The sequence below is a fragment of the Erythranthe guttata genome, chromosome 13 (assembly GCF_056151865.1).
Source record: "Erythranthe guttata isolate IM_541 chromosome 13, IM_541, whole genome shotgun sequence".
NCBI classification, from domain to species: Eukaryota; Viridiplantae; Streptophyta; class Magnoliopsida; order Lamiales; family Phrymaceae; genus Erythranthe; species Erythranthe guttata.
In genome coordinates, this window is record NC_142545.1 from 16,772,271 (window position 1) to 16,798,953 (window position 26,683).

General features: G+C 35.6%; 5 protein-coding genes and 2 long non-coding RNA genes across 10 annotated transcripts; 4 read left to right on the forward strand and 3 right to left on the reverse strand.

Annotated features, from left to right (window-relative positions):
• Nucleotides 1-31: 31 nt before the first annotated feature.
• On the forward strand, nucleotides 32-4,986 carry LOC105969036 (putative MO25-like protein At5g47540). Its single transcript, XM_012993759.2, has 11 exons — nucleotides 32-570; nucleotides 1,002-1,163; nucleotides 1,374-1,492; nucleotides 1,994-2,068; nucleotides 2,479-2,572; nucleotides 3,267-3,326; nucleotides 3,593-3,661; nucleotides 3,877-3,975; nucleotides 4,293-4,337; nucleotides 4,438-4,540; nucleotides 4,643-4,986. The coding sequence occupies exons 1-11, from the start codon at nucleotides 388-390 to the stop codon at nucleotides 4,699-4,701; spliced, it is 1,068 nt and encodes a 355-aa protein (XP_012849213.1). The 5' UTR covers nucleotides 32-387; the 3' UTR covers nucleotides 4,702-4,986.
• Nucleotides 4,987-5,251: 265 nt separating this feature from the next.
• LOC105968452 (inositol-phosphate phosphatase-like) lies at nucleotides 5,252-7,546 on the forward strand. 2 transcript variants are annotated; one of them, XM_088812564.1, is made up of 12 exons: nucleotides 5,252-5,448; nucleotides 5,571-5,626; nucleotides 5,727-5,777; nucleotides 5,950-6,030; nucleotides 6,118-6,221; nucleotides 6,334-6,418; nucleotides 6,500-6,554; nucleotides 6,654-6,697; nucleotides 6,784-6,852; nucleotides 6,966-7,066; nucleotides 7,150-7,206; nucleotides 7,329-7,546. In XM_088812564.1, the coding sequence occupies exons 1-12, from the start codon at nucleotides 5,436-5,438 to the stop codon at nucleotides 7,423-7,425; spliced, it is 813 nt and encodes a 270-aa protein (XP_088668690.1). In that variant the 5' UTR covers nucleotides 5,252-5,435; the 3' UTR covers nucleotides 7,426-7,546. The 2 variants fall into 2 exon arrangements, with proteins under 2 accessions (XP_088668690.1, XP_088668691.1); XM_088812565.1 differs by having other exon boundaries at nucleotides 5,306-5,448; nucleotides 6,784-6,856; nucleotides 6,970-7,066.
• A 337-nt stretch (nucleotides 7,547-7,883) lies between these two features.
• On the reverse strand, nucleotides 7,884-8,206 carry LOC148766055 (uncharacterized). The gene is made up of 2 exons (XR_016029395.1): nucleotides 8,068-8,206; nucleotides 7,884-8,001 (listed from the first exon to the last, which is right to left on the reverse strand). It is a non-coding gene; the product is annotated as an uncharacterized LOC148766055 (long non-coding RNA).
• Nucleotides 8,207-9,840: 1,634 nt separating this feature from the next.
• Nucleotides 9,841-12,010, forward strand: LOC148766056 (uncharacterized). The gene is made up of 2 exons (XR_016029251.1): nucleotides 9,841-9,969; nucleotides 11,061-12,010. It is a non-coding gene; the product is annotated as an uncharacterized LOC148766056 (long non-coding RNA).
• LOC105968975 (Auxin-responsive family protein) lies at nucleotides 10,049-11,650 on the reverse strand. The gene is made up of 3 exons (XM_012993690.2): nucleotides 11,039-11,650; nucleotides 10,686-10,940; nucleotides 10,049-10,572 (listed from the first exon to the last, which is right to left on the reverse strand). The coding sequence occupies exons 1-3, from the start codon at nucleotides 11,648-11,650 to the stop codon at nucleotides 10,234-10,236; spliced, it is 1,206 nt and encodes a 401-aa protein (XP_012849144.2). The 3' UTR covers nucleotides 10,049-10,233.
• Nucleotides 12,011-15,594: 3,584 nt separating the features above from the next.
• On the forward strand, nucleotides 15,595-18,354 carry LOC105968928 (ARM repeat superfamily protein). Its single transcript, XM_012993627.2, has 2 exons — nucleotides 15,595-17,180; nucleotides 17,783-18,354. The coding sequence occupies exons 1-2, from the start codon at nucleotides 15,864-15,866 to the stop codon at nucleotides 17,846-17,848; spliced, it is 1,383 nt and encodes a 460-aa protein (XP_012849081.2). The 5' UTR covers nucleotides 15,595-15,863; the 3' UTR covers nucleotides 17,849-18,354.
• A 958-nt stretch (nucleotides 18,355-19,312) lies between these two features.
• On the reverse strand, nucleotides 19,313-22,892 carry LOC105968886 (inositol transporter 4). Of its 3 annotated transcripts, none has more exons than XM_012993579.2 (6): nucleotides 22,447-22,892; nucleotides 21,741-21,963; nucleotides 21,291-21,626; nucleotides 21,103-21,210; nucleotides 20,385-20,996; nucleotides 19,313-19,963 (listed from the first exon to the last, which is right to left on the reverse strand). In XM_012993579.2, exons 2-6 carry the CDS (start codon nucleotides 21,942-21,944, stop codon nucleotides 19,472-19,474), a joined length of 1,752 nt encoding a protein of 583 aa, XP_012849033.2. In that variant the 5' UTR covers nucleotides 21,945-21,963; nucleotides 22,447-22,892; the 3' UTR covers nucleotides 19,313-19,471. The 3 variants fall into 3 exon arrangements, with proteins under 3 accessions (XP_012849033.2, XP_088668132.1, XP_088668133.1); XM_088812006.1 differs by having other exon boundaries at nucleotides 22,324-22,463; XM_088812007.1 differs by lacking the exon at nucleotides 22,447-22,892 and adding an exon at nucleotides 22,174-22,400.
• Nucleotides 22,893-26,683: the final 3,791 nt, after the last annotated feature.

Sequence of the window (26,683 nt, forward strand, 5' to 3'; positions counted from 1 at the left end):
GAATAAATTTGCAAAAAGATGAAGTGATAACCACACACAAAGTTCCAATCGGATCAGGTGAGTCAAATCGGATCGGATCAACCTGAACTGAACAGCTCAACACATATATAAATAACAATTCAAAACCCCCAAACAATCCTTCCCCCAATTTTTTCTGGTAAAACGTATATACCCTAAGTATCAGGTTACTGAATCAGAAAACCCCCAAAATTTGAGAATTGACAGAATCAAATTTGACTCGGCAAACACCTGGGGAACAAACAATTATCCAAAATAGGAGGGTGCTTCTCGACCGGCCACCGGCCGGCGTCACGGCCGGCGACACGGTCGGCGCCGGCGGCTCTACGTGCTCCGTCGGTGCAACGGCAGGCCTCGTCGCAGGCCGCCATGCTCCGGAGGCTCTCGCTGCCCGAGATTAACGATGGAGGTGGTGTTGATAACGCCAAAATGAAGGGTTTGTTCAAATCCAAGCCCAAAACTCCCGTTGATTTGGTGCGGCAGACGCGGGAGCTACTCATTTTCCTCGATCTCGGTGGACCCGACACTAAGGAGAGCAAACGCGATGAAAAGGTCATTTGCTTACCTTTTCATTTTTTTTTTTTTTGTTTTCCCGATCTCGCTGTGGTGGTAGTTGACATTTGATCGAACGTGGATGAAAGGCGAATTGTCACTGATTCATGTTTTGGTGCACGGTGGATTATATATAGTACATATCAATTTGCTGTTCTGTTTAAATTATTATCTTCATGGATATATTCTTACGAGCATGTGGTTTCAGCTTTAGTCGAGTTGTTTATTTCAATTTTCGTGTTTATGATAATTAGGGTAAAGAGGTTTCGTGGATGAGAATCTGAAGGGCTTTAACTATTGCTTCATAACTGTCGTATATGTGATGACTATCGTGTTTGCTTCATTTTGTTGCATCAATTGGGTTGTTCGAACAATAGTTTTTAATAATTTAATTTCCTGCTGCTTATGTTTTCGTGTTTTGCTATTTATAGATGACGGAGTTGAGCAAACTGATCAGAGACATGAAACAAGTTCTTTATGGGGACAGTGAATCTGAGCCCGTCGCGGAAGCATGTTCACAGTTGACAAATGAGTTTTTCAGAGAGAACACTCTGCGTCTGCTAATTATATACCTTCCCAAGTTGAACTTAGAGGTAACTTTTAGTCATAATTTAATTGAAGTGCCACAAGTTACCAGAATTCTGCTATGTTGCATGTAGCTTAACTTTTGAATTGAATGTCGAGTATGGTGCTTAAAGTACATGCTTGAAATATTGGTTTTGAATGTTCTGTAACTTCTTGGGGTTTACAGCTAGTTCTTTACCATGATAATTGGTGTTGACTAATTAGAAAAACAATTGCAGACCCGCAAAGATGCTACGCAGATTATTGCAAATTTGCAGAGGCAACAGGTCCAATCAAAGCTGATTGCTTGTGATTACTTGGAACAGAACATAGATCTCATGGATATCTTGATAACAGGGTAAGGTAGCATGAAGGACTTTACACTATATTGTTAAATGAATTATTCCTCGAAAACTGTGATAGGTGAATTATAAGTTGGACTTCATATATCCATACACGAAGATGTATAAATTTGAAGAAATGATGTGTCATGTTCTCATATAGTTTTTAGTTTTTGTACTTAGTTGTAATTACCGGGTGGTAGAGCAAGGAATTTGTCTTTGCGGAGGGGCAAATAAAATAATTTCCTTTTAATGCAAGTTTTTAAAACTTCTTTCAACCTAATGGATAATGTATTGTACGCATGCTATGTATGGTTTTAGAAACTAGACAATTGTGTATGCCACATTGTGTTATCTTTCTTGAACAATAAACTTGTATTATTTTTTTCTCAATTGTTCACCTTGTTGGGACAGCTGGGGGAGAGAGGTGTTGTTTTATATTTATTCTGCTACTTTTAAAAAAAATATTTTCTTTTGCAATTTACTGACTTTGATTTGCTTTGCTGTTGGGCAACTAGTTACGAGAATAGTGATCTGGCATTACACTACGGTGCAATGTTGAGGGATTGCATACGCCACCAAACTGTTGCAAAGTGAGTGAATGATTTAATTTTTGCTCAATTTTTAATTATCATTTTTTTTTTCTAATAGAATTGTACATGACGTCTCTTATCAAGTTTTGAGGCCTTATCAAGTCAGTCAATGCATTACATTCCACAAAAGTTTATAATTTCCTTTCATGTCGGGAAGTAATATATCATTTTTTAGCTGATTCTTCATGTTAGATGTCATCAGGAAGTAGATGAACTATTCTTAAAATAATCTTCCTACATTGGTAGATGTATAATGGGTTGTATTTTGAAATTGTAGTATTTCAAATGTGTCATTTAGTCGGTGTAACAGGATTTTGGTTTCTGGTTAGTGCAAAATCTGAGTTTTATGGTGAATCATTGTGATTTATTAAAATTTATTTAATAGTTCTAGAATCTGATGTGGTCTGTAGGTACGTTTTGGAATCAGAACACATGAAGAAGTTTTTTGATTACATACAACTTCCAAATTTTGACATTGCTTCTGATGCTGCTGCCACTTTCAAGGTTGAGTATTTATTTGAAGTAGAAACTTATGTAATCTATTACAACTTTCTCTCATCTTGTTGGCTAATCTTCTCTATGGTACAATATCAATGCGTTATTAGAAGAATCTTTAGTTGATTTTCTTCTTGGCGTTCTTTTGTAAGCGAGTATTCAAATGCATGTTGAACCCCCTAAGATGATGGATTTCCAGCATTGCTTCTGTAGTTCTGCGGATCCAAATTTCAGCCTTTTTGAAGGACACATGTTTGTCATTTCAAACTGGAAATAGAAGAAGTTGTTCAGGAATCCACCTATTAACCTTGTATATTGGGATAAACGGAAAAAAAATAATCCTTCTAGGTAGGGAAGATAGAGAAATTTGTTTTAGGAATCTCCTTAGGCATTCTTCTTGGGATAGTTAGCTAATTTTTGGTATGCCTCATCTCCTGGTATCGTTGAAAGAATCGATATTTGGCATTGAACTTCTTTGTTTCCTGTTGCTTATTCATATATAATATATTATATTGACATCTGAAAATGCATTGTAGTGTGGTACCTTGAGCATATACTTTTGCGTTTAGGTACCTGTGATATAGCTCAGCGTATTTAGCATGGACTGAAAATAGTGATTTTGCGCTCTTTATCTATTTTCACTACATTACAGTATGTGTCCAGGCACTGAACTATCGCTAACAGGATCCATGTCTTGTTGCAGGAACTATTGACTAGGCACAAGTCAACGGTAGCTCAGTTCCTTTCCGATAATTATGAATGGGTAAGTGATTTTTGCTTTCATAGCCTCTAACCGTTCATAGTCTTCTCCAATCACTCTATATTCTTCAGTGATTTTCGTGGACCTCTCTTTTCCCCATGGTTTATGTAGGCTCGAATATTATACTCTTTTGTGCTTCGTGGAACTCTACGTATCTAATCTATTCTTTTGAATATTGCACTGGAAATAAATAATTTTGTTTATTTGGTTCCTGGATGAGCTCGCTCCCCTTTCTATTTCTGATTCCTTTGAGACCTGTTCATTTACAGTTCTTTGAAGAGTATAACTCAAAATTGCTTGAATCTACAAACTACATCACCAGAAGGCAGGCTATCAAGGTAATGGATACTCCATTTTCTCTTTTTAGGTATATGAGGACTGCTCACATGGTGAACCAAACCCCTTCCCCTAATAGAAAAATGTGAAAAGAACAAACAATAATGGGAAGAATTTAAGGATTTATATCCTTCGATAAATGTCTTTTATCTTTTCTGTATAGTTGTTTTTGTGAGGCTGACAGTGCATTCTGATTTTGTGATGCACCTTCTTTCAGCTGTTGGGTGATATGTTGCTGGATCGCTCAAATTCAGCTGTAATGAGTCGATATATTAGCTCTCGGGACAACTTGAGGATCCTCATGAATCTTCTTAGAGTATGGCTACCTTCTTGTCTGTTAGATTCAATCCTCATTTCGGAGAAGTGTGGGAAAATAAATCAGAGATTAAAAAAGTAGAACTGAAACTCAAGAAACTAAAGCACGAATCAGTCTACTCAGAATGGGTTACTGGAAGTGAACCCTACGGATATCTGAATGGGATTACCATATTCGAAACTCTAATAAAAAAAATTAAACAGAAAATGCAACTCAGGATTTTATGATTGTCTTACTGGAAAGAAAACAAGAACATGGTTTTATATAGGTAGTTGTTATGTCATGTATCTAAGTCTTGGAGTTTTGCCTTGTGCCAGGAGTCGAGCAAGAGCATTCAACTTGAAGCATTTCATGTGTTTAAGGTACTATTTTATCTTCCAGCTTGAGCTTTTGTCGCATAGGTGAATGGTTTCTGCTCACTTCATAATTTCTTTTTTTCTGATCCGACTCGAAAATGTGCAGTTATTTGCAGCTAATCAGAATAAACCCTCTGATATTGTTGGTATACTTCTCGCGAATAGAAGCAAGCTGCTCCGCCTCTTTGCTGATTTTAAGACAGAGAAAGGTAAGTATGAACAAATGTAGGCATATGCATACGCATATATTCGTTTAAATGCTCATATCTGCATCGATAGTATGTCTTGATTCTTGGTTCCTTTTATTGCAGAGGATGAAGCGTTCGAGGCTGATAAAGCCCAAGTCGTTAAAGAAATTGCTGCACTTTAGCCCAAAGAACGAAAAAAAAACGGCCTTTTAATTCAGTTCTGATTTAGTTTTATCAGCTGTTTATACGAGTCTGTCCATATATAAAGAAATATTTTGATGATCGATACTTCTTAGGCCCGATATTTGTGAACTCTAGTGACGGAAAGAAAGCCTTGGAAAGTTGTCATCTCCGTTTCATCTTTAGAATAACCGTTATTCTTGCAGATGCTGTTTGTTAAACATCTGGTACACATTATTTCAGAACAAGAAAAAGGTGAATAATTATGGAATTTGGCCATTTATTCATGTTTTGCCGTTGCCGTTATTTATCTGTTAAAAAAGGCGCTCTAATTTCTCTTGTATCATGTTTGAAGATGCTTGTAAATGAATATATTGGAATAAACTAACAGCATATTGGCATATTCCGTTTATCAACGATTTTGACAGGGTATTGATTTTTCTATATTTTTTTTTAATAATAACCAGATAATCTTAATTTTGCCTGGAATAAAGACGTACTCAATTCTTTTAAATACTATATATTATACTGTACAGAAATGAATTATGTAAGGAATCCAGGGACATTTATGTAAAATCCAGAGGTATTAATTTACCAAATGTTTTTCCTATAAATAATTGGCATCCATCTATTTTATATTATCACAGTTGATTTGTTACGTATAACGAAAAAACCTCTCAGCCATCAACTTCTCTTCCCATCACCCAATCTTCATTTTTCAATCAAGAAACAGAAGATGGCAGAAAAAGGCAAGACCCCACAATTGATAAACCTTTTTCACTCTTGCACTTCACACACTGGCACACAAATTAAAGTGCAAATTGTACACGTGGAACTCTGTAGTTTGTTGATGGGTTTTCTTCAATTTCAGGTTCAGTTGAGGATTTCTTGGCCATGGCGGTTGATGCTGCCAAGAAAGCTGGAGAGGTGCCATTCTCTTTTTTATCCCAATTTTTGTCCACATACTTCATATAATTTTTTTATTTGCATTGATCTAATTATTTCACAATTTATTGGGTTATTGCAGATAATTCGTTCTGGGTTCTACGAGATAAAGCGCGTGGAGCATAAAGGCCAGGTAAAAAGATAATCTTGGCATCGAGATAAAAATGAAATCTTTAAGTGCTGAAATTGCTGATGGGGCTCTTTGATTTCATTGCTTTACATTTTCAATTTTCAATTTTCAATTTTGATTGCTTCGAGTTATTTACGATATAAGCCGATCATCCGTTTTTCGTTCTCGTTTGAAGGTGGATTTGGTCACAGAGACTGATAAAGCATGTGAAGAACTTATATTCAATTTTCTCAAGCTACACTACCCTGACCACAAGGTTTAACTCTGTAGTTTTCGATTATGCTTTTTTTTTTTCGATTAATTTGTGAGATTTTTCCTGAATATTTTCCGAGCTGAATGTCAGTTCATAGGGGAAGAAACCACTGCTGCTTTTGGTGCCACAGAATTGACCGACGAACCAACTTGGATCGTTGATCCTTTGGATGGAACAACTAACTTCGTGCACGGGCAAGTATCACACACACATATATATAGATATATATAATTAATTTTTTATGTAATTTTTTTTTTTATTTTGTATCAAAATTGTGCTTATAGTTATGGGATTGATCAATTGTAGGTTTCCATTTGTATGTGTATCTATCGGACTTACAATCGGAAAAGTTCCGACGGTTGGAGTTGTCTACAATCCAATTATGGATGAGGTAGACTTCTTCGACTTCTCGAATTTTTTTATATACGAAAAATATAAAAGTCGAGCAAATATCTTCTCTTTCAATGTGCAGCTTTTTACCGCTGTTCGTGGAAAAGGTGCTTTCCTCAATGGGAAACCTATCAAAGGTTTAATTTTTTATCTTCATTTATATATTATTTTTTTACTGCACATTGCGTAAGGTTCGTCGAAATCTCACGGCAACTATATTTGTTGAATATACGCAGCATCTTCTCAAGATGAGCTTATGACGTCCCTTCTTGCTACAGAGGTAATCTCTAAACGTATTTCCGAAAATTAAATCAAAAAAAAAAAAAAAAAATCAAACTTTTCTTGAGTATATTTGAAAAATCGCAGGTTGGCACAAAGCGCGACAAGTCTACTTTGGATGCGTCTACAAATAGGATCAATAACTTACTCTTCAAGGTAACTTAGTGTTCGTCTAGTGAAGACAATTTTAATTTCTGTATTTTTTTTTATTTTATTAATATTTTTTTCACGGGAAATATATCTTAGAGTAGGGTTTGTGAATTGATCAGGTTCGGTCCCTTCGAATGAGCGGCTCTTGTGCGTTGAATCTATGCGGTGTTGCATGTGGAAGGCTCGATTTGTTCTATGAAGTTGGTTTCGGAGGCCCCTGGTAATAATATTAATTAAATATTTGATTCGGGCTTATGATCTCAATTTCCCATATATGAATCAAGAGTTGCTTTATCTGTTCAGGGATATTGCAGCTGGAGCTTTAATTGTAACCGAAGCTGGCGGACTTGTTTTCGATCCGTAAGTAACTTATTCGAGCTACCGTTAAAAATTATGCCAATAAATGCAAAATTCAAAATCATACACCGATTTCATTTGTCTGTCGTTGATTTTTTTTTTTTAATTTTATTTTACGTTAATAGATCTGGTGGGGATTTCGATATCATCGCTCAGAGAGTAGCAGCTTCGAATTCTTTCCTCAAGGATGCGTTTGTCGAGGCGTTGCGAGAATCGGAATAGAGAAATTTCTAAAAAATCAGTTAAGTTTCTATATATTAATCCATAATTAAACATGACTTTTGATGTTATGGAATTTCTCAATTTGGTTTAATACATATATATACTGGATGATTTTGTTTAATATTTGATTTATTTATTATTATTGTTTTTTATTAAAATGGCATTAATGATGATATAAAGAGGAGGGGACTCTTACAACAACCACAAACACTTATTAAAAAAAAATGTAGGAGGGCAGGCTTTTTAGGTAGATGTAAGTAAATGCAATGTGACAGATTTCTTCTTCTTCTTCTTCTTCTTCTTCTTCTTTTTGGCATATTCTTATCAGATTCTTTTCTTGAATCACACCATTTAATCTTAAATCCTTAATCACAATAAACGAACAACAAACATAATTATGTATTGATTTTAGTGTGCATCGTGTTATTACGACCGGAATTACGAGGTTTAAGGTATTAAAACCAAAAAAAGAAGACAAGGAATATCTCCTAATGTAGGCAGTTATCGTATGTATCTATCTATGTATGTATATTTGCCGTCGACGAACTTTTGACCGGATAACTGGGAGATGGTTACCTGTTACATTAGGTCGTTATTTTCTTATACGAAAGAGAAAAAAGCATTAGTTAGAAATAAATTTACCTGTTGAGAGTTGAAAATATGGAGTGATGATATATGGAGGGTGTTTGGAGCACGAGTAGGGGAGAGTACGTGATATTGGCACGGCTCAATCAAATAATCGAGCTCTTGCGATGATAATTTTGAGCACAAAACTATTGAATTGAACCGCACTAATATCTCGTACGTTATCGATTAGCATCCAAACATCCCTCCTTTTTTTTTTATCACTCCATTATTTTCCAACATCCCTCCTCCTCCTTGTTCAATTCAACAGAAGAAACAATAAAAAAAAAAAAAAATTGGAACTGTTGGCTACCAGTGAAGAGTACTACTTGGGGTGTGTGTGTGTGTGTATGAGAGCAAAAAGGAATATGTTGTTTAACTCATGAGGTTTACATCCAATATATATATATATAAAGAGAGAGAGAGATATAGAAACAGAAGTAGGGGGGGTGGGGGTATGGGGGGGGGGGGGGGGGGGGGGGGGGGGGGGGGGGGGGAAATACATAAGCAGGCATTGAATATGGCCAACAACCCAACAACAAAAAGGAGAGTATATTTACTCAAAAGCTATGTAACGATGAAAAAGCTCACTGCAGCAAATCTGGAGCCTTCATTTTGCATTTATTACCACCATCACTATACCTTCCTCTATTTGCATTTGAATTTCAAACCCTTTTTCATTTTTTTCAATTTCTTGATATATTATTATTTTATGGTTAATCCAGTATTGGTGATTCGTAATCCGATAAACGAGTTTCTATTGTCGAAAATAAAAATCGAAAAAAAAAAGAAGTTACATGAGACACATTGATTATTAGGTAGAGGTGGGATATAGCAATATTGCAAAGAGAAGAAGGAAAAAGAAAGAATTGTTGGTCAAGTCAACCTTTTCTTTATGGAGACATGAAAAATCATGAGTTTTTTGCATTAACGTGAAGAGACAAAATAAGTAGTAAAAAAATTGGAGCTTTTTTGTGCTGAATTCAAACAAGGAAGGACCATATTTCTCTACCCATTATACTGTTGCACCAAATGCTTACAAAATTATTCAAACTAATTATATATGGTATGGCCCCATCATCCTATTTCGAATAATTAAAAAAAAAAAAATTGTATATAAATTTCACAAATACATCAAAAAATAAACAGCATAAAAAACTATTTAAATAAAATAAAAAATTGAGTGCTAGTGAGAGAAGTGGTTATGTATGTAGAGCCCCACAGGGAGAGAGTGTGAATATCTGACCTGTATCTATAATAGTAGAAACATAATTAAGTATGTTTTAATGTTTTGAATTCCATTCTCACACTCACTGTTTTCACGTGATTTTGCTGAGCCCCCCTTTCTTTGTCTCTCTTTTCTGCATGCCCGCATTTATTTCCACCCATTTAATTTAATTGGTGAAACAAATTCTTGATATCATTCTTTCTGGTATTGGCATTCTGTTTATGTAAAGATAAAATGAATTAAATTAAATTAAATTAAATTAATGAAGCATTAGAAACTTAATTGTTTTAAGTCAATTCAATATTATGAGTGTTCCATTACCAATTGGGCCTGTAAAAATTTCAATCTAAATGGGCCGAAAACCCACATCTCTGATCTTCCAGTCCAAACACCCGGTGGCGATTGTTAAGGCCGGCCCACTAAAATAATAAATAAAAACAACAACAATAATAATAATAAATTAAACTTAAAATTAAAAATTGGGGATTAGGGTTTTGGGGATTTGTGATCGCCGGCTTCGCGTGGCAAAGATTGCCGGAGAGAATAAATCCGACCGCGGCATACAGGTTGACGCTTTCCGTCGTCGCTGCAGCGGATGACGACGGTCGACGGTCGACGGCGGCTTTCTCACCGCCGATCGTGGCCGGATTCTGCTTGTATATACTGCGTCAGAGACCAGTGCCGGTGCTCAGGTAAGTTTTGCTGTTGTAAAGATCATTAATTTTTTATTTATTTTTTACCAGGAAAAAAATGAAGAGAATAAATATTATATTAAAAAAACAACAAATTTAAATATATATAGAACTATTTAACACAAAATCTACATAAACAAAATCCTAAACATCATCACACCTTCAACAAGAAAATTCAACAAGTAGAAAAGCAAGACACGAAAAAAAAAAAAATTGGAAAAAAGAGCCAAATTGAACAGCTTTACACGAAAATTCTAATCTGAATCATACTCTCTCTTGTGTACTTGCTCCATATCCATTGTAGCCATTCCCATTTGTTCCATTAACCCCATTTCCCATCTTCTGAGGGCGGCTGCTACTCTTCTTCCTCTTCAAAACTACGCACCACGTGTACACTTCCAGCACCGCAGCAACAAACGCCACCCCGATTATGGTTCCGACGTACGCTCTCTTCCATTTCTCCTCCGGGTTCAAAATGTCGAACCCCTTGAAAATGTTGATAATGCTTAGAACTATAACAGAGTATCCTACGAAGTGGTGGTATATGTTCCAGTAGATTCTGTGTTTGTGCTCCTTTTTCGGCCTCAGTAGCAAAGCCGACACCTGTCTCCGGAAAAAAAAAGGAATCTTTGTTATGATTGCACTCCCTCTTGTCAATCTTTTGTCGAAATAGTATTGTTTCAGTTACTTAGGATGAAATGAGTTTCGATTTATACCTGGAGGGTTGCGAGGCAGAAGACGACAATTCCGATGATCCTATGGGATGTTTGTACAACTCCGGGAGACAGGCTTCCTAGCCGGAGACCAGTAGCCCAGCCAGCAACTCCGACGATGTAGCCTGAGGTTTGACAGATTGCATGAAGGTAAAACCACGCGGGGTCCGCCGAAGGGAACACTTTTAGGTACCTTGCGAAGACAGCGCCAACTGGTAACAAGATCCCCCAACTCACTGCATTCAGCACTCCGTGAATCTACATCATATTCACAACCATATTTAGATATTTCTTCGATTTTGCTTTACATATGTGTAATTAAAGGAAAGAATTTTATCTAAAGAAAAAAAACTCACATTCTTTTTCTTTGTTACGGAGTTTACGCCTCCCGATGAGGCCTTCGTCTCCCCCGAGAGAAGATTTAAGCTCCCCATGGACTGGAGATTAGGGCCAGAAGTAGGGTGTGTGGCCGGAGAATCACCTGAAAGTGGGCCCGATTGCCACACGTGGTTCACAGTAGAGCTGAGATTATCGAGCTTTAGAGTGGCGAAAATAACCATCTCGTTTTTTGAATAAGTAGCGGTTAAATCCGAAACTGGGAAGCTCAAATCTCCTTGAGCTAACTGAGTCTGGTAACTAGTCACAGGCGATGTGTAAGCAGTTATGTTGCCGTCGGATTTCTGATAGGCCACGAGTGCTTGTGCTCCGGCCATGCCTTGGCCGCTGGGGTTGATCGCCCACGCCACCCATTGGGGGCCGGAGACCCCCGTTTGGCGGTAGGCGATTTTGACGGTGTTTGCGGGCTGGTCGTAGTTCCAGTGAAGGAACGAGTTCAGCTGTGGGAGATCATTGCATGATTTGAAGATTTGGTTTTTGTTGAAGTTGTAGTTTGCGCAAGACGATTGGCTGTAGGATGATTGTATGTGGAGAGAGAACACAAAAAAGAGGATTGAAAGATGTCTTAACATTTTTCTTTTGGCTCCTAGGAATTCACTAACTGAAAATCAAGAATTTGAAAATGCAGGTTTCTTGATTTCTAGAAAGAGGGGAGAAAAGGGTGTTTTATAATAGAGTGAAATACTGAATGAATGGTGGGGCAGAGAGTAGTTACAGTTTGGTAAAACAGAGAATTTTTTCCAGATTATTTATTTATTTATTTAATTTTAATTAAAGAGATTTGAGGGTACTTGGCAGAATACTAATTCTTCTGTGTGTTTAGGTTTCAACAACCTTGTCTTCCCATGACTAATACATGCCTAACTTCAACCTGTAAAGGTCCTTTTATTTTCTCTATTTTACAAATAGGCCCCTCTCAGAATTCTTTCTTACTCATTGATATAAACATATTATTTAGTTTGTGTTTCTTTTTGAGTAAAACAATCATTGATACCATGTGAAAACTATGTCATAAAAGCATACATGAACTTTTATCATTAACCTTGTTACTTCAATAGAATGAACATGATGAATGTGTGTGTGTGTGTGTGTGTGTGAACGGTAGAAAAGGAGATTGTATGGTTGACCAAGTCATTGACCTTTTGAGGAATAACCACTTCACCATTTTAACACAGTAAAAAGCTGGGAAATGCATTATTGAGTTGATATCTGTATTCACAACCACTTCATGCATAGAAATTTAAATCTTATATTCATATGTAAAAGGAGCATGTGGACAGATAACATTTTATTTATTTATGTAAAATATAATATAAGTTGGATTAGGTGCATGATTTGTAGGTGGTGGAACCCAACATTGGTCAAACCAAATCCAACCTCTAGCTGTGCATAGTCATGGAATTTCTTAGCTCTCGTTTGGTTGCCGAGATAAGATTAGTCAAAATAAGATTAAATTATTTAGTGAATACCTAATAATTTTATCGACGCCGGAACTTTTCAATAAAAAAGCTGAAATGAAAGGAATGATAAGTCATGGGTTGACCCGATAAGTTATTGGGATACCAAATATCAAAACAGAATCCTATCATTTAGTTAATTATGGCTAATCTTCCCAACCAAACGAGCTTATTTAATTATATTGATTTTACTATATAGTCAATAGTTATATTAGAAAAGAAAAGGAAGAAAAAAGGTTGAAAGATTATATTCTGGTGAGGTTGATAGTACAGCCTTAATTGTAGTACACGCAGCCTGATTAGTCACCTTATTATGTTTGTCCTGTTGTTCTTTTTACTTGCCCTATAATATTTAATTCAAATCAACGTAATTATTGGTAAGCATGTTCCTCTTATTGAGGCTGGTGCAAATTTTAAGAAGATTAACTAACATGTGTTTCGGCACCTTGGTGCATGATTACTGCTAATTGATTATTGATTAATTAGAACCTGCAAATGATAATCTATGTCTAGTTTAGTTTTGTGAATTTGAATCTTTTATTAGAAACTAGTATTTCAGTTTATCAGTATATAATTACTACATCAGATTTTACAACAAAAATAGCTTATAAAGGTTAAAGATTAGACATTTGCAGTTACTAATGATAATAATTAATTAATTATGTTTGTGAAGTTTGGTAAGATTATGACTTGTGCTGGAGTCAAATAAGTCCAAGATAACTTGGGCTGCACTATGAACACAAATAAATACTAATACATTTTTAAGAGTGTAATTTATCAAAACACAATATTTTGGGGTGACGTAATCATGATTTAATTTCATATAAACCAATATTTTGACCAACAAGTCGTTTGCGCTTAAGCGGAGATATTAGACCAATATTTCAAATAAGGTTTCGTGTCGAAATTTTATTATTCCTTTTATTATATATTGGCTAAATTTGTTTTAAACAGCTGATATCTTCTTACGATCTGAATAAATTGTTTGAATAGCTAATAAGGTGATATGTCTTATTTTTAAAATTATTTTTTGAAGTGTTTGGGATAATGAGCTTATAAGTTGTTTTTAGTCATTATAAAATTTTAAATAAAAGAGTTGGATAGAAGTATTTTTAGAATAATATTTTATTTGTTCTTACCAGACAGTTTAAAAGAACTTATGTAAGCTCATTTTGACAACTTATAAGTTTAGCCAAACGATTATGCTCGATCATCTACCCCTAATAAATCGTTTAATCTAATCGCACAATCATTATCTTATAACATCACCAAGAAAGTACAATGCTGTCATGGGCCCGTTGGACTTATTTACAACTGGACATAGCCCATATATTGAAGTTAGTTGATTAACATTTGAGTTAAATGGGCCATTCCCAAAAGCCCAATTGTGCTAAATAAATAAATTGAAATTAAATCAAAACTTATTTTGGAAGACGGGTATATTTAATTAAAAGCATTCTCTATTTATTATTAAAACGAATATATAATGGTATTCTTGCTAAAACTTATTTTCATTCTTGCTAAAACTTATTTTTGAAATTAAATATTGGAAGACTTTGCTTCTAGCATCCTCCTCCTAAAAGGCAGGTAGCGTGTATAATCAGAGGATATGCCTCTTTGATTTATCTTATTATTTAATGTAATTGTAATTAAAAAATAAAATAAAAAAGTAAGCCATATCAACTATTTATTATTAATTTTTTTTTTAATCTAAATATCAATTGTTTATGTATATATACATTATATATAGACAGTGAATAAGCAGTGGTCACACTCAACCATAATCTTCCAATTGTTCTGAGTCAACAATTTGATCTTTTCCATAAATGCACCTAGAATTTACTATTTTTCAACTAAATTCATTTAATTCTGTCTGAAAATCTCATGTAAGCAAAACAATTTAAAACAGTCGATTCAACAAATGATTCTTTTTTAGTTAAAGCCAAGCACAGAATTATTAACTGACTGTTACACCTGTAAAAAAATTCAGTTTTACACTGTAGAACGGTGTGTTTGGTCGGTCAATCTGGTCAATATTTTGACACACGACGCCGTTTTGGTATATAATAATTGTATTGCAATGGATATTTTTTGTGGATCCCTTTTAATTGGATTAAAAATAAAGTGGGCTTCGATTTGACTGGTTTGGTATTAGGTCAACCGCTTGAATACTTTGGTATGACCACCCTGCCCTTATTGCAAATTATTTAACCTTCTGTTTGACAGAAACAATGTCTTTATTTATTTATTTATCCCATTGGTCAAAACTCTTGGTTGGCTTTTCAAAACCCAGGGAAGCCAATTTTATATTGTGTGGACAATTAATTAATACTATCAATTACTAATCGCACTAAATCATAATTAAGCATAGTGTGACGTAATGATTAATTATGGATTAATAATTTTATCTTAAATGGAGCATTCGTGTATAGCAACATCTAAAAAGCAACGGATTAGTGGCGAAATCAATTATTCAGGCCCTACAAAATCTTAACGTAGCCTCTAATTTTGATGTTTAATTAGCAGCCCCTTCTTAATTATCTTCTGTAACTACAAACGTCTATAATAAAACATTTATCAATAATTATAGACAACCTTATAATATATTTTCTCCATCCGCTAATAGAAAACATAATTAAAAAGTAGGCATACAACTCAGCATGTCACTTTTGAAAAGGACATATTCACTTAAATATTATAAAATTTTACAAAGTATTAAAAAATAAAAATACATTTATTTATTGACATTACGCAACTATTCTCTTGTCTTTTAGGCGAACATTAGTATGCGTCAAACATTTATTTAATTTATTTATTCATATCAAATTATCAATATTGGTTTAAATGTGCTTTTTTTTTTGTAACGTTGTGCATTATAATATTTCGTTAGGTCTAAACGGCGTCGTATTGTAAAAGTAGCAAAACTGCTACCGTGACGGTACCATCAACCAAGCCGACACACGCATCAGGCAAATTCCAGGACGATGTGGGCCCCAGCTGTGAACTCTCCAGCTGTGATTTTAGAACCCGCTAGACCAACCAAATCCACTCACTCACCCATCACCAAAAACAAATTCAAATTCTTATTTCATTTCTTTTGTTTTTAAATAAATGAACAAAAAAGAAACACAATTTATTTATTAAAACAAATAACCACCACCGCCTTTATAAATCCGCCATTGTTGTTCCTCCTCTCAGCTTCTTTTTTTCTTCTCTCACCACTCACCGCCGCCGCCGTCTCCGCCGTCCATGGAAATTTCTTGACCTACCACATATGATATAAAAATTAAATACTCTTAGTACTCGTAATTCGTAAAATTACTCCATCATGGTTTCAATAGAAGATTCTCGCTCCCACTCACACTCAAACCCCAATATTAGCTACGCCCAAACACGGCCTTACTACTACTACACTCCGCCGCCGTCCTCCGCCAAAATTAGCCGCTCGATGGGGAGGTCCATGCGCACAATCCGGTCCAATATCTTCAGCGTCGATAACTCCGGTCCAATCCGAGAGGTATCCCCAAATGTCTCAGAGAATCTAACGGACTCGGTTATCGACATCCGATTGGGGGAGCTCGCCAATAAATCGTCTGGTAATTCGAAAAGTCCGTCGTCCTCCGATTTAGATGATATATTGGATATCTCCCAAGCATTCAGTGATTTCTCGGCGTGCTCCAGCGATATTTCCGGAGAGCTCCAGCGTCTCTCCAGTCTCCCCGATCCCGGCGTGAGTCAGGCCACCAGCTCCGATCCCGAGCCGGAGCCTTGTTCCGGTTTCCTGCAGAGGGAAACGTTCTCGACGGAGATTATCGAAAGCATCTCGCCGGAAGACCTTCAGCCTACCGTGAAACTCTGCGTCGACGGGCTGCAATCGTCGTCAATTGCTGTGAAAAGGTCGGCTGCGGCGAAGCTGCGGCTGTTGGCTAAAAATCGAGCCGACAATCGTGCCCTAATTGGAGAATCCGGTGCCGTACCCGCTCTGATTCCCCTTCTCCGTTGCTCCGACCCGATGACTCAGGAGAACGCCGTCACGGCGTTACTGAATCTCTCCCTCCTCGAGAGCAACAAGCGCGTGATAACACACGCCGGCGCTATCAAGTCCTTGATCTACGTTTTGAAAACAGGCACCGAGACTTCCAAGCAGAACGCCGCCTGCGCGCTGCTGAGCTTGGCTCTGGTCGACGAGTACAAGCTGTCCATCGGCGCCTCCGGCGCGATACCCCCGCTGGTGGCGTTGCTGATAAACGGGTCCAGCAGAGGGAAGAAAGACGCTCTGACGACGCTGTACAAGTTGTGCTCGGTGAAGCTGAATAAGGAGAGAGCGGTGGCTGCCGGTGCGGTGAGGCCGCTGGTGGAGCTTGTGTCGGAGCAAGGCGCCGGATTGACGGAGAAGGCCATGGTGGTGCTGAGCAGCTTGGCATCGGCGGAGATCGGACGGGAGGCCATCGTGGAGGAAGGCGGGATCGCGGCGTTAGTGGAGGCGATTGAGGATGCGAGTGACAAAGGGAAGGAGTTTGCTGTTCTGACATTGCTGCAGCTGTGCGTGGACTGTGTTAGGAACAGGGGATTGCTTGTCAGGGAAGGCGGAATCCCGCCATTGGTGTCCTTATCGCAGACTGGAACAGCCAAAGCTAAGCACAAGGTGAGATTTCCCAACATTAAATTCTGTTTTTATTGATTCAGCATAATAATCTTTGTTGTATTTTTAGATTTCAATTTGTATAATTCTTAATTGTTCATATATGTTTGCACCATTTTCATGTTGAATCTTTCAGTTGCTTGAAAAAATTCTACAATATAATTAGGAAAAATTAGCTCTAATTCAAGAAAATGGCTTCTTACACTCTATGAATGTGCAGTTGATGAATTATTATGTTGCATTTTAGGTTAGGGGGCCTTCAATTATTTGTGATGTGGAACACATTGATGAATTATCTCAATAATAATTGAGATTGATTATCATTTATTAGTAGGGAAGGACATAGGTTTTAGGATATGCTGCAACGCACCACCTAGTTCATAATTTGTATTAGGCCCTAATCTTTTTGTTGCATGATATTTTAAGAGGAATAATAATCAATAGATGCCGCGCAGTGTTGCTTTCATCGGCTACTACCACCACATTATATTATGCGTTTTGTAGTTGTTGTTGTTTTGTCTGCGTATTAAAAAGCTGCAATTCCCTATAAAAAACATGTCGTTTTTCGCATGGAATTGTATATGTAAGTGGTTCAATTTTGTCAGGCTGAAACTCTTCTTGGCTACTTGAGAGAACCCAGACAGGAAGCTTCATCTTCTTCAAGTCCATAAACAATTAGAGGGAGGAGGTATCATAATATTATATTATATATATTAATTATATTTTCCTTGGTTTTTCTTTTTGTGTCTTGGCTTGCTTTGCTGTTGGCTGTATATAGCAAGTGTTTTTGATTTGTTCTTTGTACAGAGTGTTTTCAAGTAATTTTGAGAGTTTAAATATATTCTAAACATATATTAGTGGATATAAGTATTTAGAAGCTACTAGTAGCTAACTAGTGCTGACGGAGCTAATTAACAAGTCGTAACTGTGGGTTATGCTGTTGTTGACTTGTCTTTTTTTTTTCTGTTTTGGGTTTAGTATCTATCACCCCCTTGGTTTTTTTGGGGAGATGAGAATCTGTGTGTGAAGGTTTTGCTAATTGTCTGATTCAGACACAAACTCAAAAAAGTTTAGAATGCTTTTATTTTATTTGGTTTGTAATATTATCACCTATATACTCCATCTTTCTGTAAAGTTTTGTGCTTTATCTTTAATAATTCACAGACCCACTTAATTATGATGTATGTATATATATATGTACATGATGGAAAACATAATTTGTTAATTAAATAAATATGAGAACTCACTCACTCACTCTCCACCAGTAATTCCCATACATGTTCAGTTATTATGTGAACAACTGACTCCTTAGCTGGCCAACTTGCAGGCACTGGTGTCCCATCTTTTGACCTGCATGCTGTTTCTTTCACTTAACTAATTAACCTTAAATGCTATAATTCCCTTTTTTTTCTTTTTTTTTTTTTCTTTTTTCGCATATATAAAAATAATGTGAACAAATTATGAATAAGTGGTCCGCCATATTATATCGAATATGCTAAAAAAAAAAAAAAAAAAAAAAAACACTATTGAGTATTGTAAATATTAGCAATTTCTTTTTTTTTTTTATTTACTTTTTAAAGATTCATGCAAAGTTGATCCACTACAGTGTGATGGGGCCTACCAAAATAAGATATACTTTTCATATTTCACCATGAATCCATGATAGGAGTTAGTTAGTACCGGCCACCCACATTAGATTATTTAGTTTGGTAAATATTATTCTGTTTTGTTATAAATATTATTATAATTGCCTTAGCTGGCAGAGCAGGTATGTTTTGTCTTGGTGCTTGGACAAGCCATTTTCCTACCACTCCATATCTTCATATGTGTTGGTCCGATTATTACAAAAGGTGTCGGTGCAGCAGTAGCAGTTTTACTGTACCTTTTGCTTAAATGCTTAAAACTTTTACAGAGAGAAGTTGTCATTTTAAAATTCAAAGTAGGGATAGAACTAGAAGGCATAATCGTGCTTGGGTTTCATTCTGTGGTGGTGGGATTCAAAATAAAGTGATTCTCTGGACCACGATTTGGTGATCTATATATAAATCTCGAATCATGACCTGCGCGAATGCGAATTCGACCATACGTCCGTATTGAAAAGATTCCCAACATAAATCAGTACTAGAAAATTCATGTCTGCAAATGGGTTAAGATTTGCTTGCCACCCGAATCATTTGGTCACCGTTTCGTTATTGTTTGGTTACATGCTGACAATCGCATTGCACTTCGACAAGACTATTAGTCGAACAAAATTCAAATAGTAATTTTACACAACATGGAAGAAAGCGAAAAACTTATTTCAAATTATCATCATCTTTCTCCGTGGAAGAAGAAGAATTACTACCGCAGCATAATCTAGGTCTAAACCCCTTCTCGAGCATCTTCTCCACCTCCTCAAACTGCAATCCCTTTGTCTCGGGCACAACAAAATAAATAGCTATAAGTCCAATAGTCGAAAAACCAGCGAAAAGGAGGAAAGTCCCCGCCGAACCAAGCGTCTCGGTCAAAGTCAAGAAAGTCTCGCTCACAATCAGATTCGAAACCCAATTAGAAACCGCAGCAATCCCTCCTCCAATCCCTCTGTATCTCAACGGATAAATCTCGGAGTTCACAATCCATGGCACAGTCCCCATTCCCGGCGAGTATGATATTATGTACATTCCCAAAAGCATCACCGTGAAAAAACCGAATTTGCTCGGACACCCTTTTGTGTACCATGTTCGCTTTTCCCCTCGGCACATGGCTCTTATCTCGTCCGTTGCTGACAAACATGCCCCCGGATGATACTAAATGAGAGATAATATGTTAGAAATCATACATTAAAGAATTATGATTATGGGGGTGGAAATTGGAAAGGAAATCTTGAATTTTTTAATTCGGAATTCGGAATTCCGATTTTTCTGATATTTTTTTAAACGGAATTAGATAACGGTTACCGAAATCCATTTTTCTCTCCGGAAATTACACTAATAGTATTAATTACTATTCTGTATTTTGTATTATAGATGACCTAAAAAATGGAAAATTCGAATTCTGCCGATTCCGATCTGAAAATTTCCGATTTTGGAACGAGTTTTTTCATTCCAATTTTGAAATAGTTTTAACGGAACTGGAACTAGTCTTATCCCGATCCGATTCGTCCGATTTCCACCCCTAATTATCAATCAAAGAGTTCAAATGTTTTCCAAAACATAATGAAAATCTCACCTTGCTATCCCCGCTAGCGCAGAAAGCGCATTGGGACGAGGAGCTCACGCACGACATGCAATTCCACGACATCGGCTGCGGGGCCCGCGAGAAGCCCTGACAGGTGGCGTTCCCTCCAAAATGAACGGATTCAACCCCACTCACACGAGGCGCGTGAGAGGACGCTTCGTGAAACAGAACAGACAACACTACAAGACATGTTATAATACCGAACATGGATATAATCATGAGCCTTCTCCTCCCAAACCTATCGACAAAGGCCATGCTGACAACGGACCCCACAGCATTAAGACCGGAAGTGATGAGAGAGAGAGCAAGAGCCGTCTTGTTCGAAGCGAACCCCGCCTGCTGGACGATCGTTGGACTGTAGTACATAACGGTGTTTATGCCAACAAACTGTTGAGCCACTTGTACGGTTATACCAGCATAGAGCCCTCTTCGCACAACGTCGTTTCCCCATATATTCTTGAGTTTTGCAAATAGACCGTTCCCTATTGACCCTTCATCGGCCTTTTCAGCTTCTACCGATGATTTTAAAGCCTTCATTTCTTCTTCGACTTCGTTTTCAGGGTAGATTTTCTCCAAAATAACCCTGGCCTCTTTCACCTTATCCTGATCAAGATAACAGAAAGAGTTTTTTTATTAACCGCCCTTTTTTAGCTTGTAATAGAAAAAAAAAAAAAAAAAAGAAGCAAGAAACCGTAATAAAAATTATTACATGTCGGTATAGCCATCTAGGAGACTCGGGAAGTGATAGCATCAAGATGAACTGAACGAGAGCCGGAACTGCGGCTACTCCGAGCATCCACCGCCATGTTCCAGGTGCCTTAAAGTACACATCCACGTATTATTATTTCAATTATTATTAATTATCGTAAAATTGATAAATAAAAGAAATAGTGATACCTTGGTGAATGCTAAATTGATGAGATAAGCCAAGAATTGTCCCCCGGTGATAAGCAAACCGTTCGTGCTGACTAAAGCGCCTCTGATTCTTGCAGGCGAGGCTTCAGAAATGTAAAGCGGTGCTGTCATGGACGCCATTCCAACTCCAAGACCGACGAATACTCGTCCTAGAATTATCATCCATGGGCCCACAGAAGCAGCCATGATAATCGCACCGATGAAGAACAATACATCGGCCAAAAGAATGGATTTTTTCCGACCGTATTTGTCGTTCATCCATCCGCCAAACGCAGCACCAGCTATAGCTCCAGCTACAGCTGTGCTAACTATCGTTTCCTGCGAGAGAAAAAAAAAAACATAAACGAACAAACAAGTTATATTATAACACGATTAGGATCGAATATTTCAATTAATCATGGTATATTTGCATAAACCCCAATAGTTACTTGCCTGCAGCCAAGTGTGTTTCTCGACAGATTTGAAGTCGTCTCGAATGTAAAGAAGGGCACCGGAAATAACACCGGTATCGTAACCGAACAATAGCCCCCCGATACCGGCCGAAAAGGCTAATCGCATAATATAAGGTTTTTTCCAGCTTGTGCGCCAGCATTCTGTGAACTCTGTTTTGTCTGGTTTAGTAACACCCCCCTCCATTTTTGGAATTCACAGAGTTCTGACAAGTCAAATGGAAACTCAAATATTTCAGACAAGATAATGAGTTGGGACAAATTATTGCAATAAATTGTACAAATGGAATCAAAATTGAATTGGATTGGGAATTTGGGATACTGACTGAAAAATGAAAAGATCCGGGTTTAGATACACGACAAGTGAAAGAAGAAAGTAAGCAATAAATAACCTCGATTTTTTTAATAAAGATTACGTTTTTATCAAGAACCCTTTTCAAATTCCATGTTAACACACGTTAGAACAGAGATTCTTCTGCTGTGGAAAAACAAACCAAACCCTAGAACAATTTTTTCTTGCATATACATACAGTAAAAAAATGGTGCAGTTTGAGACAAGAACAAACGCTGAAAACAATGGCAGAATAGTAATTTCTGTGGCGAGCATGCAGTTTCTTTGTCCACACATAACAAGAAAAAAAAAACGCAGAAGAGAAATTAATGCGAGTGAAGCAGCAATATTTTATTACCTCTTTGTGTTCACTCTGCTCCTCCGATTACTACTGTGAGCAGAGATATCTGATAATAAACAAATACTTAAATAGAGAAATAAATGTGGGAGAGAGAAAGAGACAGACTTTGAAAAAATAGTGAAGCTCTCTTTGGACTGGTTTGCAGAACAAAGAAAAAAAAAAGTCTTTAACGATTACGACACCGTTTCATACTTGAAAAATGAAAATTCTAGGAACTGCATAATATTGATTTTTTTAATATTTTTTTATTTTTTTTTGTTCGTGGTAGTTATCCATTCCTTTTGATTAGTAGAATCTGTTAGCAAATTCATTCAAATAATTACAAAAATATTTTTTATATATCTAATTATTTAAATAAAATATTTTTTTGGAACTTAAATATATTTTAGGGGTTACATTTTTCTATGTCTATCACTTTAATGTTATTCAGGATCGATTTTGACGTTTATTTTATTGATTGTACTAAAATTTAGACAGACGGAAAGTTTGGGGGTGTAAATGTAATTTTATAAATAAGAGAAATTAATTTCATAATATTTAAATTTATATTTATTTGCACGAAAATGAAAAGGAGGTATTATTGGTAGTGGATTCTAACTACTTTTTTTCAAAGAGAAATTAAAATTTCCTTTTTAAAGTGAAATAATTGAACCAGTTGGACTTCATTTTCTTACTTTTTGGTCCTTTTACAAATATAAAATCACAGTTTGGGACCATAATATTATCCGGAAGTTGGGGGCAAGTTGAGTTGATTATTTTACTGCTATCCTAAGAATATTCTGTTTAACGTAACCGAATTTGTTTCATGACAAATCTTCTTGATTTCACATTTTGTATGGAGTAAAATATTATTTTGAGTATAATATAGGTATACTTATCGAGTTAAGAAGATAATAATAGATAAAAATCTTCAATTTATTTGTTAAGATAAGCAAAATAACAAATAAAAATGTTTGCCACGTAAATAGCAATACAAAACAACCTTTTCTCAATGCACCAATAATCCAAAGGCAATAAAACAATATAGTATGATGTAATTTTTTTCTTGTTAAAGACAAGAAATACCATCTTTGCACTTGATTCGGATCAATTTCAGTTATTCCGGCCTATTAAGCAAGTCGAGCCCAAAGAAAATCTATAAGAAAAGCGAGATCTGCCATAAAGTGGTTGTTCGCGGAATTCCACAAAACAAGACAACCGCGAGTAACTCCTATGGGCAAGATGAGCAATTAATAAACTCCGTAGCGAGTGGATGATCGACTACAAATTAGCGAGACACTTAGTTACCTAGGGCATGTGACAACATTTAATGCACGTCCTATCATTCGTCAGGTTTAGTGAATGTTGGCTAACTTCTTTTGTAATATGCGACAATTTCACTATTAACTTGAAGTGACACAGTCAATATAATTGAAAGATAATTTGAGATTCCACAATATTGTACTAACATGATTAAATCAAATTATATGAATCAATTTTTAAGGGGTTTCAAATTTAATTATGTCTTGTGTTAGTAGTGTTTGATAGTACTTGTCCATGTGGTCAATTTTTTTGAGTTTATGCAAGTCAAAATCAAATATCATAGACGTTTATGTGTGTTTAATAGACTATAAAGTTATACTACTAGATAAATATCACCAAAAGTCTTATAAGTGCCAAAATAAAGTGTTCAAATTGATTTCCGGTTGGAGCAATTATTTACTGTCTAAATACTCTAAATACTAAATAGTTTCACGACAGAAACTAACAGCTAATTTATTATTATAGTCAAATATGGTTTCATATTTTCTTTAATTATTACTATTATTGTTGTTGTTTTATTTATAGAAGGAAAAAGGGAGAAAAATTCAAACTCATATATGAAAATTGAACGATGCCGTATTATAGTATCTCGAAAATTTCCATTTTAATACCGGATTGAAGTAATCAAATGATAATTAAAATTTTATTTTCCAAACTTTATTTCTATTTTGTCACGATCATGATCGGCACTTGACATTGGGAAATAAAATTCCAGCTTTTCACATTGCTTTTGGTAAAGTTATTTGGCCAATTATGATAAATCAGTATCTTATCTTGTAACAAGATATGAAGAAAGTATCCAAGATCCCATGGAATTAAGGCCTTCAAAAAAGCTAAATTTATGGCCATAAATAAAAAAAAAAAAAATCATTGACTAGAAACTAAATCCTTTGTAATAAATTATAAATTAAAATTTATTTAATTCCAAAACAACAAAAAAAAATATATTTTAATGTGAAATTAAATTGGTCTATTGGGCCCACGAAGCGAAAAGCAAATGGGCCAATTTGATTCTAAAGTTTATGGGCCGTATATACGGATGGACCAATTGGCTCACTACAACTAGGGAATCTAGAGTTTGCCTTCCTCCAAAAGTGATATTGACTTGCCAATATTGTCTTTTAATAATGCCAAATTACCGTCAAACCCATGAAATTAGATCAAATTACGTAAAAACTCATATTGTTTGTGTAATTACAATTATTCCCTTCAACTATGTATTATCTTACACATCCACCTTTACGGTGTCAAATTTACCTATTGAAGGAGGAGGTTTTTATAAGACAATACATAGTTGACGGGGATAATTTTAATTACCCAAACAAGAGGGGATTTTTCGTAATTTGATCTTATCTCGGGGAGGTAGCCGTAACTAACCCTTTAATAATTTAACTAAAGAGGATGAAAAATCAAATAGACGCACAAATATTATTTATTTTTATATATAAATCGTAGATGAGTCGAGTTTGAAGAATCTGGCGAGCTCAACACGTTTTATTACGGAAGTGAATTTTTTATTTTTTTTTTGTAACTATTTCACCCAAGATATTTCTAGCACAAGTTGCATCAATTGATCTTGCCAATCAAAAAACAAAGAATGACTCGCAAATCACAATCATTAAAGTTGTAATAAGGGGTCACTTTTAAAAATAATTTGGCTGCAAGCCTTTCACAACATGCATGAAAACTTTAATAATAATAATAATATTAATAGTAATAAAATAATAATAATAATAATAATAATAATAATAATAATTATTATTATTATTATTATTATTATTATTATAATAATATAAATAATAATAATAATAATAATAATTTGGGTATCAAATTGTTGCCAAGCTACAAAAATACCAAGTACAAAGTTGGTTGAAACATGAGGAAGCTTAGGCATTTAAGATTTCACCACACCCCTAAAATAGGTTTGGACCACTCTACCCCCAAACATTTCAAAACTACTTACGGACCACAATTTAACTATTTGTAACAAGTACCCTCCTTCTGAAAATCAATATAATTATTAATTTCTTTCCACTACATTTCTTACATTGTCATTTTCTATCCATCTATAAATCCTGTGTCTACCTTCAGGTGGAATTTTGGCTGAAAGAATTTAATGTCACCAGATTTGTATAGAGTAATATAAATACTTGCGGACCACAATTTACACAAATGATCTGATAAATACGGGTGTAAAGAAATGTTTTGCAGCGGAACTTTTAGGCAATGTTTGGAAGTGTTTTGGAACTTATTTTGATTTCATTTTGAGGAAATATGTTTTGGGGGAAGAATTTGAGAATGAAAGTAATGTTTGTTTATATTTTGGAAAGAGACAAAATACACTGTAGCAGTCACATCATGTTTAAAAGTGTTAGAAAAAAGTATTTTAGAAGAAAAAAATTGAAAGATGAAGTGATATTTATTTGTTTTTTGGTGAAGACATTTTTTACCGTAGCAGTCAAATCATTTTACTGTAGCAGTCACATCATGTCTAAAGAAGAGAGAAACTTTTGAGATTGTTTTGTGAAAATTATTTGAGAAGTATAATAAATATAATTTTGTTTTGGAGAAACAATGAAAACAAAATAAAAACAAAACCAAACATTGCCTAAACAATCCGATATTTAAGTCATTATTCACAATTTATGGATGTACCTTAATAGGTGAAAATGTTATTAAAACAATATTTGAAGTATACACAATGAAAAGTAAAGATCTCCCATTTTCTGAAGAAATCAACAGTCAATTTCTTCATACGAGAATTCGTAGAATCGATTATGATCTATACCTTACAGAACACTCTAGAAGTACATACTAGTATTCAACGACCTTTAATGCAAAAGGTAGTGAGGAGAATACAAACGAAAACAGTGTGTTGTCGAAGATGGAGCAACATCCAAAACTCTTTGCTCTCAACTCTCTTCAGAAAATT

Excerpts from the sequence above, each read along its gene's own strand:
- LOC105969036 (XM_012993759.2), top strand. The coding sequence starts at position 388 with ATGCTCCGGAGGCTCTCGCTGCCCGAGATTAACGATGGAGGTGGTGTT. Across the intron at positions 1,164-1,373 it reads TTCCCAAGTTGAACTTAGAG|ACCCGCAAAGATGCTACGCA; the intron begins GTAACTTTTAGT and ends AAACAATTGCAG. Across the intron at positions 3,662-3,876 it reads CCAGAAGGCAGGCTATCAAG|CTGTTGGGTGATATGTTGCT; the intron begins GTAATGGATACT and ends ACCTTCTTTCAG.
- LOC105968452 (XM_088812564.1), top strand. Across the intron at positions 6,222-6,333 it reads ACAACTAACTTCGTGCACGG|GTTTCCATTTGTATGTGTAT; the intron begins GCAAGTATCACA and ends GATCAATTGTAG. Across the intron at positions 7,207-7,328 it reads GGCGGACTTGTTTTCGATCC|ATCTGGTGGGGATTTCGATA; the intron begins GTAAGTAACTTA and ends TTACGTTAATAG.
- LOC105968975 (XM_012993690.2), bottom strand. The coding sequence starts at position 11,650 with ATGTTAAGACATCTTTCAATCCTCTTTTTTGTGTTCTCTCTCCACATA. Across the intron at positions 10,941-11,038 it reads CCGTAACAAAGAAAAAGAAT|ATTCACGGAGTGCTGAATGC; the intron begins GTGAGTTTTTTT and ends AATATGATGTAG. Across the intron at positions 10,573-10,685 it reads TCTGCCTCGCAACCCTCCAG|GTGTCGGCTTTGCTACTGAG; the intron begins GTATAAATCGAA and ends TTCCGGAGACAG.
- LOC105968928 (XM_012993627.2), top strand. The coding sequence starts at position 15,864 with ATGGTTTCAATAGAAGATTCTCGCTCCCACTCACACTCAAACCCCAAT. Across the intron at positions 17,181-17,782 it reads CAGCCAAAGCTAAGCACAAG|GCTGAAACTCTTCTTGGCTA; the intron begins GTGAGATTTCCC and ends CAATTTTGTCAG.
- LOC105968886 (XM_012993579.2), bottom strand. The coding sequence starts at position 21,944 with ATGGAGGGGGGTGTTACTAAACCAGACAAAACAGAGTTCACAGAATGC. Across the intron at positions 21,627-21,740 it reads AGAAACACACTTGGCTGCAG|GAAACGATAGTTAGCACAGC; the intron begins GCAAGTAACTAT and ends TTTCTCTCGCAG. Across the intron at positions 19,964-20,384 it reads GCGCTAGCGGGGATAGCAAG|TATCATCCGGGGGCATGTTT; the intron begins GTGAGATTTTCA and ends TCTCTCATTTAG.